At 39.7% G+C, this 16,927-nt stretch overlaps 1 protein-coding gene across 11 annotated transcripts in view; it reads right to left on the bottom strand.

The window, feature by feature from the left end:
* The window catches only part of BLTP1 (bridge-like lipid transfer protein family member 1), a 108,759-nt gene extending 92,218 nt beyond the window's left edge, over nt 1-16,541 (bottom strand). For all 11 annotated transcript variants that reach the window (XM_085222797.1, XM_085222795.1, XM_085222796.1 and 8 more), the window contains exons 1-5: nt 16,389-16,541; nt 8,214-8,343; nt 4,585-4,701; nt 2,664-2,742; nt 1,948-2,012 (exon numbers count right to left, since the gene is read on the bottom strand). In XM_085222797.1, the coding sequence (XP_085078923.1) occupies nt 1,948-2,012; nt 2,664-2,742; nt 4,585-4,701; nt 8,214-8,310 (358 nt within the window). In that variant the 5' untranslated portion in view covers nt 8,311-8,343; nt 16,389-16,541. The remainder of the gene's footprint in view (nt 1-1,947; nt 2,013-2,663; nt 2,743-4,584; nt 4,702-8,213; nt 8,344-16,388) is intronic.
* Between the last annotated feature and the right edge of the window lie 386 nt (nt 16,542-16,927).

A 16,927-nucleotide genomic window follows, 5' to 3' on the forward strand; every position in this document is an offset into this window, starting at 1 on the left:
CCTCCAAGTACTTCCTGATCCTTCACTAGCCTTGCCTTAATGAACAAAAAAAAAAAGGAAACATCTTCTAACATCCTTAAATATGTCAGCATAAAAATACAATGAGGTCCCATGAGGTCCCATCAAACCTATAATAACAAGACTAAGTCAATCATCGCTATTAACAACTAATTCCCATTCCTGTTTCATGCAATTGTTAGAACTACCCAATGCTTCAGTTGTAGAACAATTGTAAACAAGACCAACAACATACACACACACACAAAAAGCCCTATATAAAAACACAAACTAATCATTACTGCTTATATGTAAGCCTTCAAGAGATGTACACTTTTCAGGCAAAAATCTTATAAGACTTCAAGTTTGTGTTTTTGTAAGAATACAGTGGGGTTTCAAAATGTTTATTAGCCCAGATTCAGACCATGCATTTTCCTGTAGGAATGTTTCATCTCTTAGCCTTAACGATGTGGTTTAGTATTTAGGCTTTGATTAAGTAGGTTAAAAAGTATTGGGAAGAATATATTTCAATAGGCTAAGAGTCATCAATGATTTTAATTTTCCATTTAAAAATAAAATAATCTCTGCTAAGTAGTTACAATGTAAAATAAGCAAGGTTATTTTTCCTAGGAGGAACAGTATTTCTTTAAGAGAGTAATTTTTTTTGTTATCAAACACGTAGACCTCTGACCTTCTCAATTACTTGGATTATCTGTCTGCTAAGTAGGCAATCTTAAGTACTAGCAGTAATGATTAAAGCATTCAAAAACTGACAAGCAAAAATACCACCAAAGACAGGCAGTAAGAACAGCTGTGTCTAAGTTCAATTTATTTTCCATTCTTTGAGCCACTAGAGAAATATGTTCTAACATTCAGACGAAAAAAATTCTATGAATACCTGTTGCATGGTAACCTGTAGTTACAAGAACATAATTAACTTTAAGGGTTAGTTCTACTTTCTGAATTACTCATCTTACAGTATAAAGAACTTGAATCATGTATCTTATCATGCAATGCCTCAATTAAAAAAAAAAGTGAGCAACTTGCTCTAATTTATCTCAGTATTTTGAAAGGTGTCTCATTTACTTGCATAACATGCACATACTACTCTTATCACTGTTGAGCTGGTACTGAATAAGCAACAGCTGTACAAACTCCCTGGCAAATCTAAGAGGCTTTAATTTGCACCATCAGAGGCCACTTCCAAAGGAGAGAGGCAGAGGGGGAGAAAGGCCACCAAAGTTCAGTTATCTTCTCTATTAGTGCCCTCCTCAGTGGCATACAAATGCTATTTCTGTACCTCCTTGAACTAGCAATGGAACTGTGATGCTTCAAAATTCAAGGGAGGCAGCACTTGAGACATCCATCCAACTAGATTCTAATCCTATAAATGTCTAAGAACACGTCACAGGGTTGTTTGTGTTTTCTCAAAGTGTATTCTGCAGAGAGAATCAATCTCTTCTACTCAGTGTTATTCCTCCCTCTTCAGTTGTAGATAAGAAAGAAAAATAAATGTGTTTTTCCTCACTTCCTTGACCACAGATATCAGCAAGACAAGTTATGAGCATCCCTTATTGTAACATTTTACTAAAATACTGACACAATAGCAAATCTTGAAAACTAAAATCAGTTCAGAACAACAGAATCTCTATTTATCACGGTTATAAACCTCAGTACAGAGTCAATTATGCTTAGACTACAGCTAATGAAGGCTACTATTAAGATTGATCATGTTTGTCTTGAGAAGGTTGCGTCCTTGATTATAAGTCCTGTATTTATTTTATTGTGTTAATATCAATGAGCCAACTTAAAGAACCTCCTGATGTTTCAACATAGTCCAGGTACATATTAGCAAATCAACAACTTGCATGCATTTGTGCAAAGGAAGTACTTTTATGAAGACAATATGTAAACTGAACTTAAAGTTGGAAGCCCTTCTGAAATACTTACCATGCTGCTTCTGTTTAGGGTTGTACATCTTCCACCAGCGAAATATGATAAATCCATCTTGGATTCTAAATTAAAGTAGATAAAACAGGAATTAAAAGATTAATCATCCAAAATTCTTTCAGCAGCTTCTTGACATGCTGCCTTATGCACTGCAGAGCAGTGCAGTTTCAATAGTGAACAAGCAGTATCAAAGCACAAAGAAATTAATGTCTCACAGTATAATATTACACAATTACCCTATTAGTCAAACTTGTACAGAACTCTACAGCCATTGTCTACTCAATATTTTCCAACTATTATGATCAGAAAAAAACATTATGAACTATTTGCTAGATTGTAGTTCACGAAACAAATTATTCTCAGTTCCAGTATTAAGGCAAACTACTTGACCAAAATGAATCTTCAAGACGTAAGAGCAAAAGCATGGAGTGAAAAGACATTATTAAAAAATAGTTTTTTTCAAACTCCAGAATATTTTCATTTACAAATATTAAGGACAACTAGAATCTTATCCAGCACACTGTTTCAACTGATAATGCTCAAACAGAAAATCAGCAAACAACATGTCTACCTCTAACAATGTCAAAATACTATCATCAAAAGAGTCTGCTTATTTTTAAAATTTATAAATATCCATATTACTCACTGGTAAAATGGCATTTTAATTACAATACTTAGACATACATTAGAACAATGACTCCCTTGGAAATCTGTACCTGATAGACATGTCTTCTGTGATGAAATAGATTTCGCGAACCATGACTTTTCCAGACAGCACAGAGAACGAAAATGAACCTAACATGAAAGAGATTACAGGCATTAGCCTCAACTTATTGACACTTTATGTTCTGTATGAGAAGGATGCAGTGTTCAATCATCTGAATTGTGTTTGCTTGGTATCTCGAGCTTTCCCTTCAAAAAGGCATCAACTTTCAGAGGAGAAGGGAAGTCAGAAGTTCAGGATATATAAGACAAAAAGTACACAGCCCTAAGAGCTGCCAGGTTTGGCACCATCCACGAATACAACAGACCATCAGAGAGATGTCAGTCACTCGGGGATGCCTACATGCCTTGAAAAGCCTGGGAGACAATTTAAGGAAGACATTTGGAACATTTTTAGTATGAAGCCACTGTATGCAAGACTTTAATTAGGGAAACAAAGATTCTTGCCTGAAGAATTTTTCATATTTTAAATGGCTATCAAGTTTTCAGTGCAATTGTAGTGACAAATTGTGTTTACAGCAGAAAAGGATTAATAAATACAAAAAGACCAGAAGGCAAAGCAATAGCCTATATTTTTCCTAATGCTTTTCACTCCAGTCAGACATAGTTAAGAAAACCATGACTTTTTAAAACAAAACAAAACAAAAAACAAACAAACAAAAAAAGCTCCGTCGCATTAATAAATTGAAGGTAAGCTGTTAATCATGGGAATTTAATGTTATGTTCTTCCTACTGATTAAGTTCATGAAGAACACCATATATTTTGACAGCTATGTCTAGTTGTCTTTACTTAATAGTAATTTTACCATAAATTTTAATAAAATCTTATAGCAGTCAGTAAGATTTTCTGTATCTCTGTTTAAAAACTCAGATTTGAAAATGGTTCAGATTACAGTTCTTAAAGTCTTGAGATAACCTCTGTGGCAGATGGGTATGTGTAAGATTGTTTTCTCTCGTTTTATTTTAAATTTTCACAGTATTTATGATCAATAGTTGCATTAAAAGTCCACAACTAAAGTAGTCATTCCAGAAAGCAGAGAGAGAAAGGCATGGAAGAATAAATGAAAAGAAGTTAAAAGTGCAATCAGAGTGAGGTCGTGGGCTTTGTCTCAGAATCAGATATTTCTGAAATGTGGGTGAGTGCCCAAGTGATTTGTACTGACCTTATTCAAAAGTATTTTAAATTTTATTTATTTATTTAAGTTAATGGATTTTGACGGGAATGTTCTAGCTAGCATAAATTCAAGATACAGTGTTCCTAGTACAGATTAATATCATTAGTTGTTCTGATACCTTCTTTGGAAAGCAAGGACACTGCTACAACAAGGAGTCAAGACTTGAGCGTGCTTCTTCAGGCCCCCCTAGCAGCTGCTACCCATGCTTCAGATGCTGTATAACCACCCCTAGAGGCATAGGAGAGCAGAAAACTGTCCCCCTTAAAATCAAACCAGCAGGCTAATTCAAGCAGATCCTGGGCTCATGCCAGCCTGTTCCTTTCAGAGAAACTGATTATTTTCATTACAGGCTTCTGAAAAAGGTAATAGAAACTGTACAGATTTTATGTACATAAAAGTATAAAGCCTAAAACAGACACTAAAACTTCATCAAGTGAATGTTAATATAAAATAAGACATCCATGAACAATTGTGTGTTTCTCACAGAATGGCTCAAGCTGGAATGGACCTTACGGGAGGCTCAAATTCTGACCCCCTGCCATGGGGTTTCTACCTACACTTAAAGCATGATATTGAACTTTAAAAAAAAAAAAAAACAAAAAAAAACAAACATTAAATCCATGCTGATCCCTTAACATGGGAGTGCTTTTATTTTAGCTATAGCTGGTTTTTATCAAATCAAAGTATAATAAAAAGCAGTAAATGAACACGTAACAGCATTAATGCAATCATAACTTACCAATATGGATGTAGCCATGTTTATATAGTCTGTTAAGAACCAATGTTAAGATTAGTCCAATGTTCCGGGAATTATAATAAGTTAGGTAGATAATCCATCCACAAGACAATATTGTCGCTGTTGAAAGATTAAATGAATTAAAATATTTTTAAAGTATACTGACCTGGATAAAAGCCTTACCTATTAAGACTATAAAACTATTACCTATTAAAACTACAAAGCATAATGTTCTTCCTACAATTAAAAAAAATAATAATTTGATATTGATGGAACATTTAGATGGGTGTTTCCAGAGGAAAGGTGTAAAAGGGAGAAAAATAGGGAAATCGGAAGCTCAGAAAAGCATAGATTCTTCACTGTTCTTCCATTACCTAGTTAGAAAAACTGGCCTATTGAGGGTCTGCTACAGGAACCATATGTTTCACTGTCATTTCTTGTCATCCAGTAAGTTAAATTTCATAGATCAAATAATAACTGTCATTATTCCACACAATCTCTTATTTTAAGATTTTCAAAACGACCCACAGAAGCCATACTATGTTCCTTTTCCAGACCATGAACTATAACTTAAATTTCCTGAACACTGAAAATGTTACTCTCAAATCCAAAATTATTTCCTAAGTTCTTGTAGCCTGAGAAAAATAGACTATCTTTGGCTTAGCAGAAAGCTGACAACAGTTCAAATATGAACTGTGACAGGAGGTTAAAAAAGAAAAAAAGAAAAAAAGAAACAGCAGTCAAGTGAAAAACATGTTAAAACAAAAAGAAAAGAAAAGAAAAGAACAGAATTAGGTCTGTTAATCCCCAAAGTAATTTTTACTTTAGTTGATTAAGAGCTGGTAACCTATTTCTAACTCCAAGGCTTCTCAAAGATTCCAGAAGGACAAACCCAAAAGGAATGCAGCTGCCAGAGAACAGACTACTTCTAACTCGCACTTGATAATTACCAATCTCCTTCGTCTGAAGCAGAGTAGCAAATCGAGCAATACTTGCATTTAAAGTACCTCTATTAATTACACTAACTGACCTTTGTAACAGAAGTTTTCCACTTGTATGTACTTCATATTTAACTCAGATTTATTGTTCTTTTTATGGGAAAACTGAAGTGCAGAAAAACATCTGGGTGTGCCTTCACTCTGAAGAGACTTCAGGTGGTTAACAAAAAAGATTTAGAAAGACACCTCCAATTTTTTGCAACTGGATGCTCCACTGCTTTGTAACTGTTTTGTAATTCCTGTGCTTTGTTGAACAATGAGGAAAAGACAGAAGAGAAAGACTTGTATGACTTTGTCTTTTCCTTACTGGAAGATGGATCCAATGTGACCAAAACTCAAGTAGCTCATATAACCAGGAAAGTAAGCTGCTTGACATACAGAGCAAGTTGAATCTTAGATTTTGCACAGACGCTTGCATGAAAACATGGAATGGAGGGTTAAAACTAAATTACTGAAAAGAAACTACTGTTGGCATTCAGTGAAGGCATACACCATGGATAGCATTTACCTCACCTTGCTTTTAAATGAGTAAGCTGCTCACTGCTACTCCTTTGGCAGTACAGGGAGAAAGGTGGCATGACTCACACTCAAGAGGGTCTCATTCCAGTCATAAAATTTAATTTGAGATTAAACTTCAACTAGACACTTAACCTAAAGCCAAGAATGTCAAGGTGACATTCTGAAAAAAGAAATTAAAAAAATAAGTAAATAAAAATCAGCAAACTAATAGAGCTTCCACGTGCTACAGTCCTAATCCATGGTCTTTACCACCAGCCTCAAATCTGCCCTGGATTTTACTCCTTTTCTTTCCCCTCAACAAATTTGGTCTCTGCTACTAAATGACAGATCCTATAAATTCCCCTATTCTCATCATTATATTCCTTTTTTTTAAAAGCCTCTTTGCTTAAGTTACATTTTGGAAATTACATCTGGAACATCTTACTATATCAAACTTTTTTTTTTTTAATTATTCTAGAATTGAGCAACAACTCTTTGAAGACCATGTTCATTTCTAGAATTCATCACCTCTTTTACTGTTTCAGAATTCAAGTGAAGATAAATTACTGACATCTTTTTTTGTTCTGTTGTAACAAGATGCCACGGATCAGCATATAAAAACAAAGGATGGCTGGTTGCAGCTGGGTTGGTTAATAGACATTACTTTAATGTCTTTGCATCCAAACCTCATATAAACAGGAGGCTACCAGGATTTTGTTTCTGTCATTGCTTTTAGAATACTAGGCAGCTTCTTAGAAATTAGATCAGCAGCCCCCCCAAATTATATAATTGTACACAGGTCTATCTGTCCTTAGAAAAAGGGAACGGACGAGACAATTTCTTGAAGTTTCACACACTCTTCTTTGAAACATACAAATAAGAAAGCTAAACAAAGCTTTTGGTTTAATTTGAAGTTGATGTACAGAATTGTTTATATTCTACATACTTCCAAAGTAGTATTACTAATAATTTGCTTTATGAATCCACTGTGAAGAGTGAAAAATCAGAAAAAATTCTGCTGACTGCCATTGGCACTTCTATACTAGGTGAACAACCTGAGCATATCTGGGTTTCATTCAAAGGTTCTGGAGACAAATTTTACAAATCAGTTCCACATCCATCTCTTGTTTTATCATAAGCAACTGTCAGCATGGTGACTTCTGCTATTTTCATCTTGATTACACTTAGAATTTTATACTGAGTGAAAACTTTCCACTTCGGCGTATTAAAAGAGAAATGATTAATGTTCCGAAAGCATCCTCAGCTAATCTGCCTACATCCCAGTCATTCAACTGGGTCTACTGAAAGATAATTCCAGTGCATCAATAGCTAACAGATATGCTTCAAATTCTCAAAAGCAAAAAAAGAAAGGTATCTTTCCCTCTGCTGCTTTTTGCTCCAGGTCCAAAAATCAGGGCTGAAAAGATGGAAGTATATGCCTCTGGAGAAGTCCAAACTCATCCTACACATCTAGTATTCTCATCCTGATCTGAGTATGACTCAATCATTATTTTGCACTCCCTACCCACTCACTCATAGATTCAGAAAATAAGAGTAGCTACGCACAAATATAAAAACAATAGCAGAAATGTAATGAAGACTAACATACCTAAGTCAGGAACTTCAAAAACAAAAAAGCAAAAAAAAAAAACCAAACAATCTACAATTGAGTACGTGATGCTTAAATGCTTACTGTGACAAGCAATTTAGTCTAGAAGTTATTTCATTAAGCACAAGAGTCTTTATATCTTTATTCAAACTATGTATACGGTATCAAATAGCAGCTACGTACATATTTGTGCTACAACGCTAATCCTGTTATTGTGTTACAGATTATCAACAGCTTAATCTGGTGTTAGAGAAAACTTATTTTGCGGACAGGAATTCTTGCTGAGCTCTTATTTTCCAGCACTTGTTGAGCACTGTGCACAGGGCACACTGGATTCAGTTTCCATACATCTCAGCAGGATGATGCTGTACATCACTTAATAGTCATATGACAAGTAGGAATCCATTTTCAATGCTTTGATGTCTTTTGGCAAGATATCAACATTTTTAGAAGCGTGTTTAAAAGTACACAAAAAAAACCAAACACCCAACCAACCATTTAACCAAAACAACATAAATTCACCTTACCTACTAACAGCCAAACAACATTGGAGTCGTGTTCTGTTAAGAAGTCTTCCAACTGTGTGATACTTGGGACAAAGCTATCATTTTTTCTTTGATCCATTGCTAAATTGTTTTTGTACCAGCACCTATAGAACTGAAGGGGAAGAAAAAATAAATAAATAAATAGTTCTAAGTATATTACACTGTGCAGAAGATTAAGTATGTGCCATGTTAAACAGTCCCTAATGGCCCGCTTCACGCAAACATGAATTTGCTTTATTCCTTCAGTGGCATCTTAGTGAAATCCTTTCTTCTTCTCCAGATCAGAAACACAGAGCAGAAGACTGCTGTCTGCTGAAACAGTTTCCAGACAGGTTCCTACCTAAACCAGATTACAGATCAACAACATCCCCGACTACGCTCTCTAAATTTAGTAGCCTGACTGCCCCTACAGCACATAACAGAAACAAGTTTGTACAACTCTTGTACCACAGCACTAAGTTAAACAGCAACAGAACACACAAATAAAGCAGGACTGTGTTAAGCATTTAAACATTCTAACAAGATATAAGACAAAGCACACACTTGATATTCACTCAGTAGAAATTTGCTCAGTAAGACGTTCCTTCCAGAGTGGCAGCAGTTGCAGCTTATTCCAAGGGAACTGCTCTCAGTCGTGACTCCCCAGTAACTCATGTATTTCATACTTATTTTTATATGCAGAACGGAAACCAGATTATTTGAAAACAAAAAGGATATGTACTATTTCTGGAAGAGATGATCCACTCTCCAAAGGCTATTTTAGTTCAAATCTCTATTCACGTATTCATGCGTTTTATAAACTTATTCCTGATTTTTCTGGGCGACACAGGAGAAAAAAGAAGGCAGTTCCCTGTACCAGCGAAGAAGTCATAGCCCAGCACAACAATTCACAAGTTCAGTTTTCAGCTCCTGAGCAAATGGAGAAACATTTGCTTATGTTTGATTGTTTCCTTCAGTAATTAAGCAGGGAAAGCTGATTTCCTTCTATATATAAGAAAGAAGTACGTGTTTATGCCAGAATATGGAAGCATCAGGTTGTTCATGGATACGTGTAGAAGCCCAAGGTTGAAAGGCAGCTGAGCTTGATACAAGGCTTTCATTCCTCTTGTGAGCAGCATTAAGCCAACACCTAATTCAGAAAAGCAACAAGTTTGACCACCTGTCCTGAGGAGGTATCAAAGAAGTACAGCCACCTCCTCTGAGAAGCAGAGGCCACACAAATCTCTAACCACATATCCTCTCCCTGGGCAAGTACAACCACACGTGTACGCAAAAATTCAGGTGGAGATGAAGACCAATCCAGCACGGGATTGCACAGAGGTATCTGTACTCAACGCAGCTCTGCCTACAGCTCAAGGCAGCTGCCATTTGGCATCCTACAAACATTGCACTGTGCACTCAGCCGGCGGCGCAGACTCTGCATACCTGAAGAAAAGAAAGGCTCAAGGCTGCACTCCCAACTAATCAAGAGTGACCAAAACTTTCCACAGCCTATTAATCCAGCATGCCCACTAATTCCCTTGCTTCACAATGGATTTGCATTAGTCACTGTAAAAACTGACTACACAGCGTTGCTGTTACACAGAGTGTAGAAAACCAGTCCTTCTGATCTTACGCCTTTATTCAAGCCACCATAAATCACCCCGCAACTGGGTTATATTAATTAAGCATGATTAACAGGGAGTAGCTCAACTCAATAGCATTTGTAATCACACGGCAGTATTTTTCTTGCATTAGTTTCATTTGAAGTTTTCTCCCTTGGATATAAGCTGTCAAGCCTTCTTACAGAGAAATAATTCTTCCCTTTTTTAAATGCCCTCCAGCACCTGGCAGCCGGTTTTGCTGTCAGCATTCAGCCTTCAAGAAAAAAAGATATTATTTCCTGTCTGTGTGAAGTCTCCTACACCTTCCATCCAGAGCAAAAGAACGTAAGTAGCACAGAATCTTTGAAAAGGCAGAACTAATATTTATCCAGTCTGTCCTGTGATATCCACGCCATCTCTCAGTAATATAATTTGAGAACAAAGCATGGAAGGAGAAGTTGGAAGTATTTGCCTTCAACACATTTGTTTCTCTCTTAGTTCTATAAATACAATACCTTGGAACTACGATCTGCTGGTGAGGAACTCTGAGACAAGGGACCAGGGCACAAGAAAAAAACAGGGATTTCCTACAAGTCGTTCAGTGGAGCATCTCCTGTATGAGGAAAGGCTGAGTAAGCCTGGGGAAAAGAAGACCAAGGGGGGATCTGGTAAATGTTTATAAATATCAAAAGGGAGGTGGGGGGCAAATGAACAAGCCCTGGCTTTTTCCAGTGGTGCACAAAGACAAGACAAAGAGTAATGACCTGAAGTTCGAACACAGGAAACTCCATACAAGCATGCAGAAGATTTTCTTTACGGTACGGGTGACAGAGCACTGGAACAGGTTGACAGAGCCAGACGGATTGGGGAGTCTCCCCTTTTGGAGATATTCAAGACCCGTCTGGACACCTACCTATGGGACCTGCTGTAGGGTACCTGTTTTTGCAGGGGAATTGGACTCAATCATCTCTTAAGGTCCCTTCCAACTCCTGCGATTCTGTGATACGAGCATATGGTCTGAAGTAAAGAACAAGTACAGCCCCACTAACAAGCACTAGCAATTTATTTGCTATGTCTTCTGATAAGAAGGAACAGAATGGGGAGAAAAGAACACGAAAATAACAACCAAAAAACACATTGCAAAAAACAAATTCCACCACCAGACACTGCTGGCAGGAGTGGTGACAAAGAAGCCACTAACTTAGCTCCCTTACAAACACAGATAAGCAGAATGACTCAAAAACATTTCTTAAAAAGAAGCCCTTGTTTTAGAACAGCCGTTACAATGGCAAATTAAATCACATAATGGCACTGTGATTTGTTGTAAGACATTCACAATACCTTAATGAAAACCCCATCATAGTAGAAGATGCACTACAGGCTGCCTTCAGGAGCCTTGGGTCTGTGAATGGCAGAAGAACTGGAGAAACTGATGTAACACACTGCAGCATGGAGTCAAAAGAAAACCTTTCTTTCCTCCCTTACTGCAAAAAATAACCAAATTTTACTCTTATGATCGAGACCACAGTAGAAGCACTGCCAAATAATAAGGACCCTCTTAACAGACAACACTAAGCCTCCAAGAATTTTTAAGAAACTACCATTGAAGTTCCTAGCAATTCAGGAAATCACACGTTTCCTAAAATACTTCCAAAGAAACAAAGCCAACAATACATGATACAGAGTCAGGATACTCAAAATGGTTGTGGCCCTAAGATTGTAGCAAGACAAGTCAGAGACTGGAAGCCGTGGGATTTGATACTACCTATTCAGAGTCCACATTCATCATTTTTTTGTCATCACTACCCCAACCATAAGCTGGTTATCGCTGGAAGTTTTCTGGATAACATTTGCAATTCACACACAACTAAGCCCAGTAATCCTGTCAGACATCAGTTGCAAGTTTTGGAGCTGCATGCTGATGCATTACCACACTGACCTCATCTGAGACCTTTGAGGAAGGAGTAGCTGATGTCCGGAACAGGCAGCTCTTCGTTGGATGCACCTGGATTTCAGGGGCACAGGTGCTCATTTCGATTACAAAGCAATTTCATCTATGTGGATTAGCTTAACACATCCTTGCGCACTTATATGGCAAAGGAGGACAGACAGGTGGGATGAGGATCACCAGCAGCATCAAGAGGAAGTTGTGCAGTCTTTTGGGGACACATAGCAGCCACTGTCAGTGTCCAGCTGTTACATACATTCTTAAGGCCAAAGTCACTTTGCAGCCCAACAAGAGTGCAACCCAACTGCTGCACTTCGCAAGAGCACTGACCAATATATTGGTGTATCTGTAGTTTAAATGTGAACTGCTAGGGCACTATTGTGCAGGAGCAGTGTGCTTTCCAGGGCTCTGGGAGGCACAAGGCTGGGTGGAAAGCGACTCTTAAAGTCTGCCAGCACCAGGTAGAAAACAGCCGCAAGGAAGAAAGACCCAGAAATAGACATGCACCTCTTCTGCATTTATTTACAGCATTTTATCAAGGTGTCCACTGTCTTGTGATGCTCTCAAAAAACAAAGAATGCTCCAGAACCACAACAATACACACTTTTTTTTTTTTTCTTTTTTAATTTAAATGCATCTTTACTATTCAGTACACCGCTAGTAGCTTTTATGACTGCATGCCATGTTAACACATACAAAAAGTTTATTAAGTTCCTCCTCAGAGGATGAAAGGAGAAGAGGTGGAGTCTGGAGGCACCAAAGTAGAGAAATCTCAGTACTCATTGTCACAGCAGTCCTTTATGGTGTCGTGCAGTCATCTGCCCACAGATGACATGCGTGGAACATGGGCAGACAGAAAGCCGAAGTTTTGTTTGTGATGGCACACTGAAACACTGGGGCCTGCTTCCCATGTGCATGTTTAGATCCAGCTGCAGGTGTGAGGCTTCCCTGTTACTTCAGACCTGCTACTCCTGGTCAGAAGGGCATTATTTGTAGGAGAAACATGCGCCTAATAGACTTAAAAAAAAAAATTAATTACTTAAGTCACAAATTATTCAATTTTTCTCAGTACTAAAAAGATATAAGTGATGGAAAAATTGAGGTAAGTAATCTTGCAGTCCTGAGGGGCTGCACCTCATTTCCAGCCCACATCCAGTATTTCAAAACTCACTGAACTTCCACAGCAAATACACCATTCCTAAGAAGCCAATCTCTCAGAAGCAGCCACATCAACTATCTATAAACACACTCCAGTTACACCAAATCAGTAAACTAGATTAACCACAGCCTGACATGCTTACACTTAACCCCAAGACAAACCTCTGCTTGAACAACATCATTAAAAGTGTACAGAAAACATGCATAGATAAGAATTGAGATAAGAACTGACTCCCAAAAAGTGAGACAGAAGCCCACTCAAAAGTTGGACTGGTAAGGTAAAAAAGAAAAACACACAAAAAAAGCCCAAATCCAACAGCCTTGATACCCAAATCCCTTATCACACTTGGACTTCACCTCAGCAAGACCACCACCAAAACCCTTATTATTACTAAAATGTATGGGGGAAATGAAATAGGAATTTAAATTCACCATGGGCATTGCTTGCATTTTCACAAAAATTAAGTGCTTACTGAGTATTTGTTAACTGGAAAGAAATGCAAAATCTGCTTTCTAAAATAAAGTGCACATTTGCTTCCTCATTATTAAAAGTTAATTTCCACTGAGAAAACACTCAACTTTCAATTTCTACAGCATTTGCTAGAAGGTAGAGTTACAATTACACTCAGAACACCAGGCTGAACAACAGGAAGTAAATCCTGCTAGTCTAAATGAATGTACTTAGACAATGCGCACAGATGCTTCGTATCTGTACTAAATAGTTTCTTAAAGAAAAGCAAGGAAAAGGCATTTTTGTGCCCTATCTATTCTATCCATTCCTTTCTCCAGGAATACCTGGTAAAAAATGAGAGCTTCAGATAACTGAGTGATATTACAAAGAAACCCTGCAAATGTAAACAGAACTCGGGTGAACTTGCTGCAGAGGGTACAGCGAAGCTGTCAACATCTGGACGCACCTTTGGCACACCCCACAGAACGCAGAGCTGCCAACCTTGGCTCTCTCCAAACATTCCAGCTGAGTCCAGTGATTTCCAACTAGTCCCCGGCTCAGGAAGCTCAGCTGACCTGAACCAGCAAGTAAAGAGGGAGGAAGAAAAGGAAAGTTGCTGGAGTGCTTGAACTAATGAGCAGTAAACTGTAAACAAGCTGCACTACGGCCTCAACAGAAACAGGTGACACACCTACTCAGACTGCTGTGTGGATGGTACCAGCTACACCCTATTCACACTACAGTTGTCCACATTAGTAAACATGTTTACTTAAGAAATGAATTAAATCAGAATTGAAGAGCTCTAAGATATAAAAATCATTTTTTACAGCAGTCTACCTGATGAGATTTGCTTTGTCTAAAAGGGAACTAGCAACCACCAAAGAAGGAAGCAAATACATCAAATATTAACACTCTTGACAGAAGGAGGAAAAAAAAAACAAAACAAAACAAAAATTAAGTTTAAGTGGTTTAGACATGTATCACACCCAAAAAAAAAAGTGCAATGAAAAAGATGATTTTTAGCAGAAATCTACTGATTTCTGTATCCAAAAGTGTCAAAAGCGATGTATTTCTTACTTCAAACCTTTTGAAATACGAATGCTTTTGGTACTCCAAAGTTATCTTTAGAAAAAATAAAATGAAATATTGTAACAGATGACCCCCTCTGCCCTTAAAAAAAAAAAAAAAAAACAGAAGTACAGATTTTCTTCCTATTATTTATTTTAAAGTCCAGGACATCAATCATAGTACACATGAAATTAAAGAAACTCGTGCTGTGGCAAACAACAGATAATACTCCTTGCATCACCCAACTGCTGGTCCAGCAGTGCCCAACTGAACTTTGCATGATTTTTCATTTACTTTTAAACTGGGGGATGGGAAGGAAAGCTTGTCTCCCAAACTTCCTCATGGGAAAGTTGTTTGGTCACTAATGTTGGCAGCTTTTGGTGTTTAAAAGGGAAAAAAAAAACAAACAGAACAGAACCTAAAAGCTTGTGCAGTTCTAGTGGTAGAAGAAGTTCCCTTATGTACACTCTATTTAGAAAAAAAAAATACCTTATCTGATGCAGTCTCAACAAAATGACCGACTTCTTGTCTTCCTCTTTTCTAGGTCTGCACAGCACCACTGTATCTCTGTATGTCTAAAATATTCTATGAAATTACTTCTCAGGTATTTTTCCCAAAGCATTCCCTCTAAATTTCTCCTCTGACAGATTATGGGGGAAAAGGGAGCAGTCTGCTGGAAATCAAAACTGAAAATGAATCTTATGACAATCTATCACATCATCCTTTTGTAAGCTAAATGCAGATGTTCAGTAGCACCTGTGCCAGCCTGAAGCCAACCCAAACATTTTGGCACAGCAACAAGTGCTATATGAAGTTATAGAAGATCAGTTGGAAAGAGAAGGCAACTCTCAGCACAGGACAACTCCACTGTTGTCCATAAAACAAACCATCAACTTGTAGCTTGTTTCCCTAACAACACAATTATGTAAAGGGACAGTTACCCAAGAGCAGCTGACGCACACTCCACGTGCCAGAGTTTTCCAATTTTACCCATAAAGAGTGCCCTCCTTCAACACAGAAACATAAGGTCAGAAAACACCACTAACACCACCCAGTCCAACCGTCAACCCACTCCTGTCATGCCTCCTGACCACATCTCTTGGTCTCATATCTCCACTTTCCTTGAACACCTCCAAGAACAGAGACTGCACCACATCCCTGGGCAGCCTGTGCATCACATCATCACTCTTCATGGGAAAAAATTTTTCCTAATACCCAACCTGAATCTCCACTGGTGCAACTTAAGATCACTCTCTCCAGTCTTATCATTAGTTACACAGGAGAAGAGGCCAACCCTCACCCCTCCACAACCTCTTTCCAGGCAACTGGAGAGTCACAAGGTCTCTCCCGAGCCTTCTCTTCTCCAGACCAAAGCACTCCAGTTCCCCCAGCTGCTTCCCATAAGACGTGTGCTCCAGCACGGCACACAAAAGGACGAAGGGTTCCCACAGAGAAGTGCTGGACACATGCAGACTCAGCCAAGCCAACACTGTTCACCACGACCAAAATCCACACTTGCATCGATGTGTCCACAAACACACCTGCACGGCACACACACAGGCCGCACCCTGACGCAAGAGTCCTCCTCACTCCAAAGCGGGACTTCAGACCCCGCTGCTGCCCACGGTTATGTGGATATCCTCTCGGCGTGCTTTCGTGAAAGCTCCCCGTGCTTCCCAGTGGCAAACACTCCGGTCCCAAGTGGTCAGTGCACGCAGAGATGCGGAAAAGAACACGCAACTACAACTCGTGTGGCACTCACAGATTCGGGCAGCCCGTCCCACCGCCCCCTCCCGCCCCGCTCCCGCGGCCGCCACCGCCTCGCAACGCCGCACAGGAGACGGCCCGGCCCGGGGCACCACCGGCACCGACGCCCTGCTAGGACTGAGGCCGGGACGGTGACACTACCGCAACCCCCTCGACGCCCCGCAGCGACGCCGCGCACTTACGCCATCGCCCTCCGCGGCGGCTCCACAAGGAACCCGGAAGCGGCGGCGACGGCCCGGGCCCTACCTCACCTAACGGCGGACACCGGCCCGGCCCGGCCCGGCCCGACCCGCCCACCGCGCCGCCCGCCCGCAGCCAATCGCCTAGCGCCGCCGGCTAGCGGGCCAATGGCAGAGAGGCGGCTCACGGAGGGGGCGGGAAGAAAGGGCGCTCCACTGCCAATCGCAAGAGGCGGGCCGCGACATCTGAGTGCGTGCGTGTGTAAGGGCGCTCCTCTTCCCTGTGGGAAGGCGTGTTGCGCATGCGCGATTCGGCGCGCGTCTGGTGGGCGGGGCTAAAGGTGCGAGGGGGAGGTGTCGCGTGTGGTAAAGCGAGCTGTGACGGGATCTGGAGCCGCTGTGTGTGTGTTACTGTGTCCGGCCCGAAGGCACCAGGCAGAGCCCTTGGCCCAGCCGTGGGGAGTCCCGCCGGGACTAGCCTTACCTTATGTGTGTGCCCTTTGTGTTTTCTCACAGCATTCCACGCTGCACATAGCAAGAAA

Source organism: Meleagris gallopavo, chromosome 4 (genome assembly GCF_905368555.1).
Source record: "Meleagris gallopavo chromosome 4, MGAL_WU_HG_1.1, whole genome shotgun sequence".
NCBI classification, from domain to species: domain Eukaryota; kingdom Metazoa; phylum Chordata; class Aves; order Galliformes; family Phasianidae; genus Meleagris; species Meleagris gallopavo.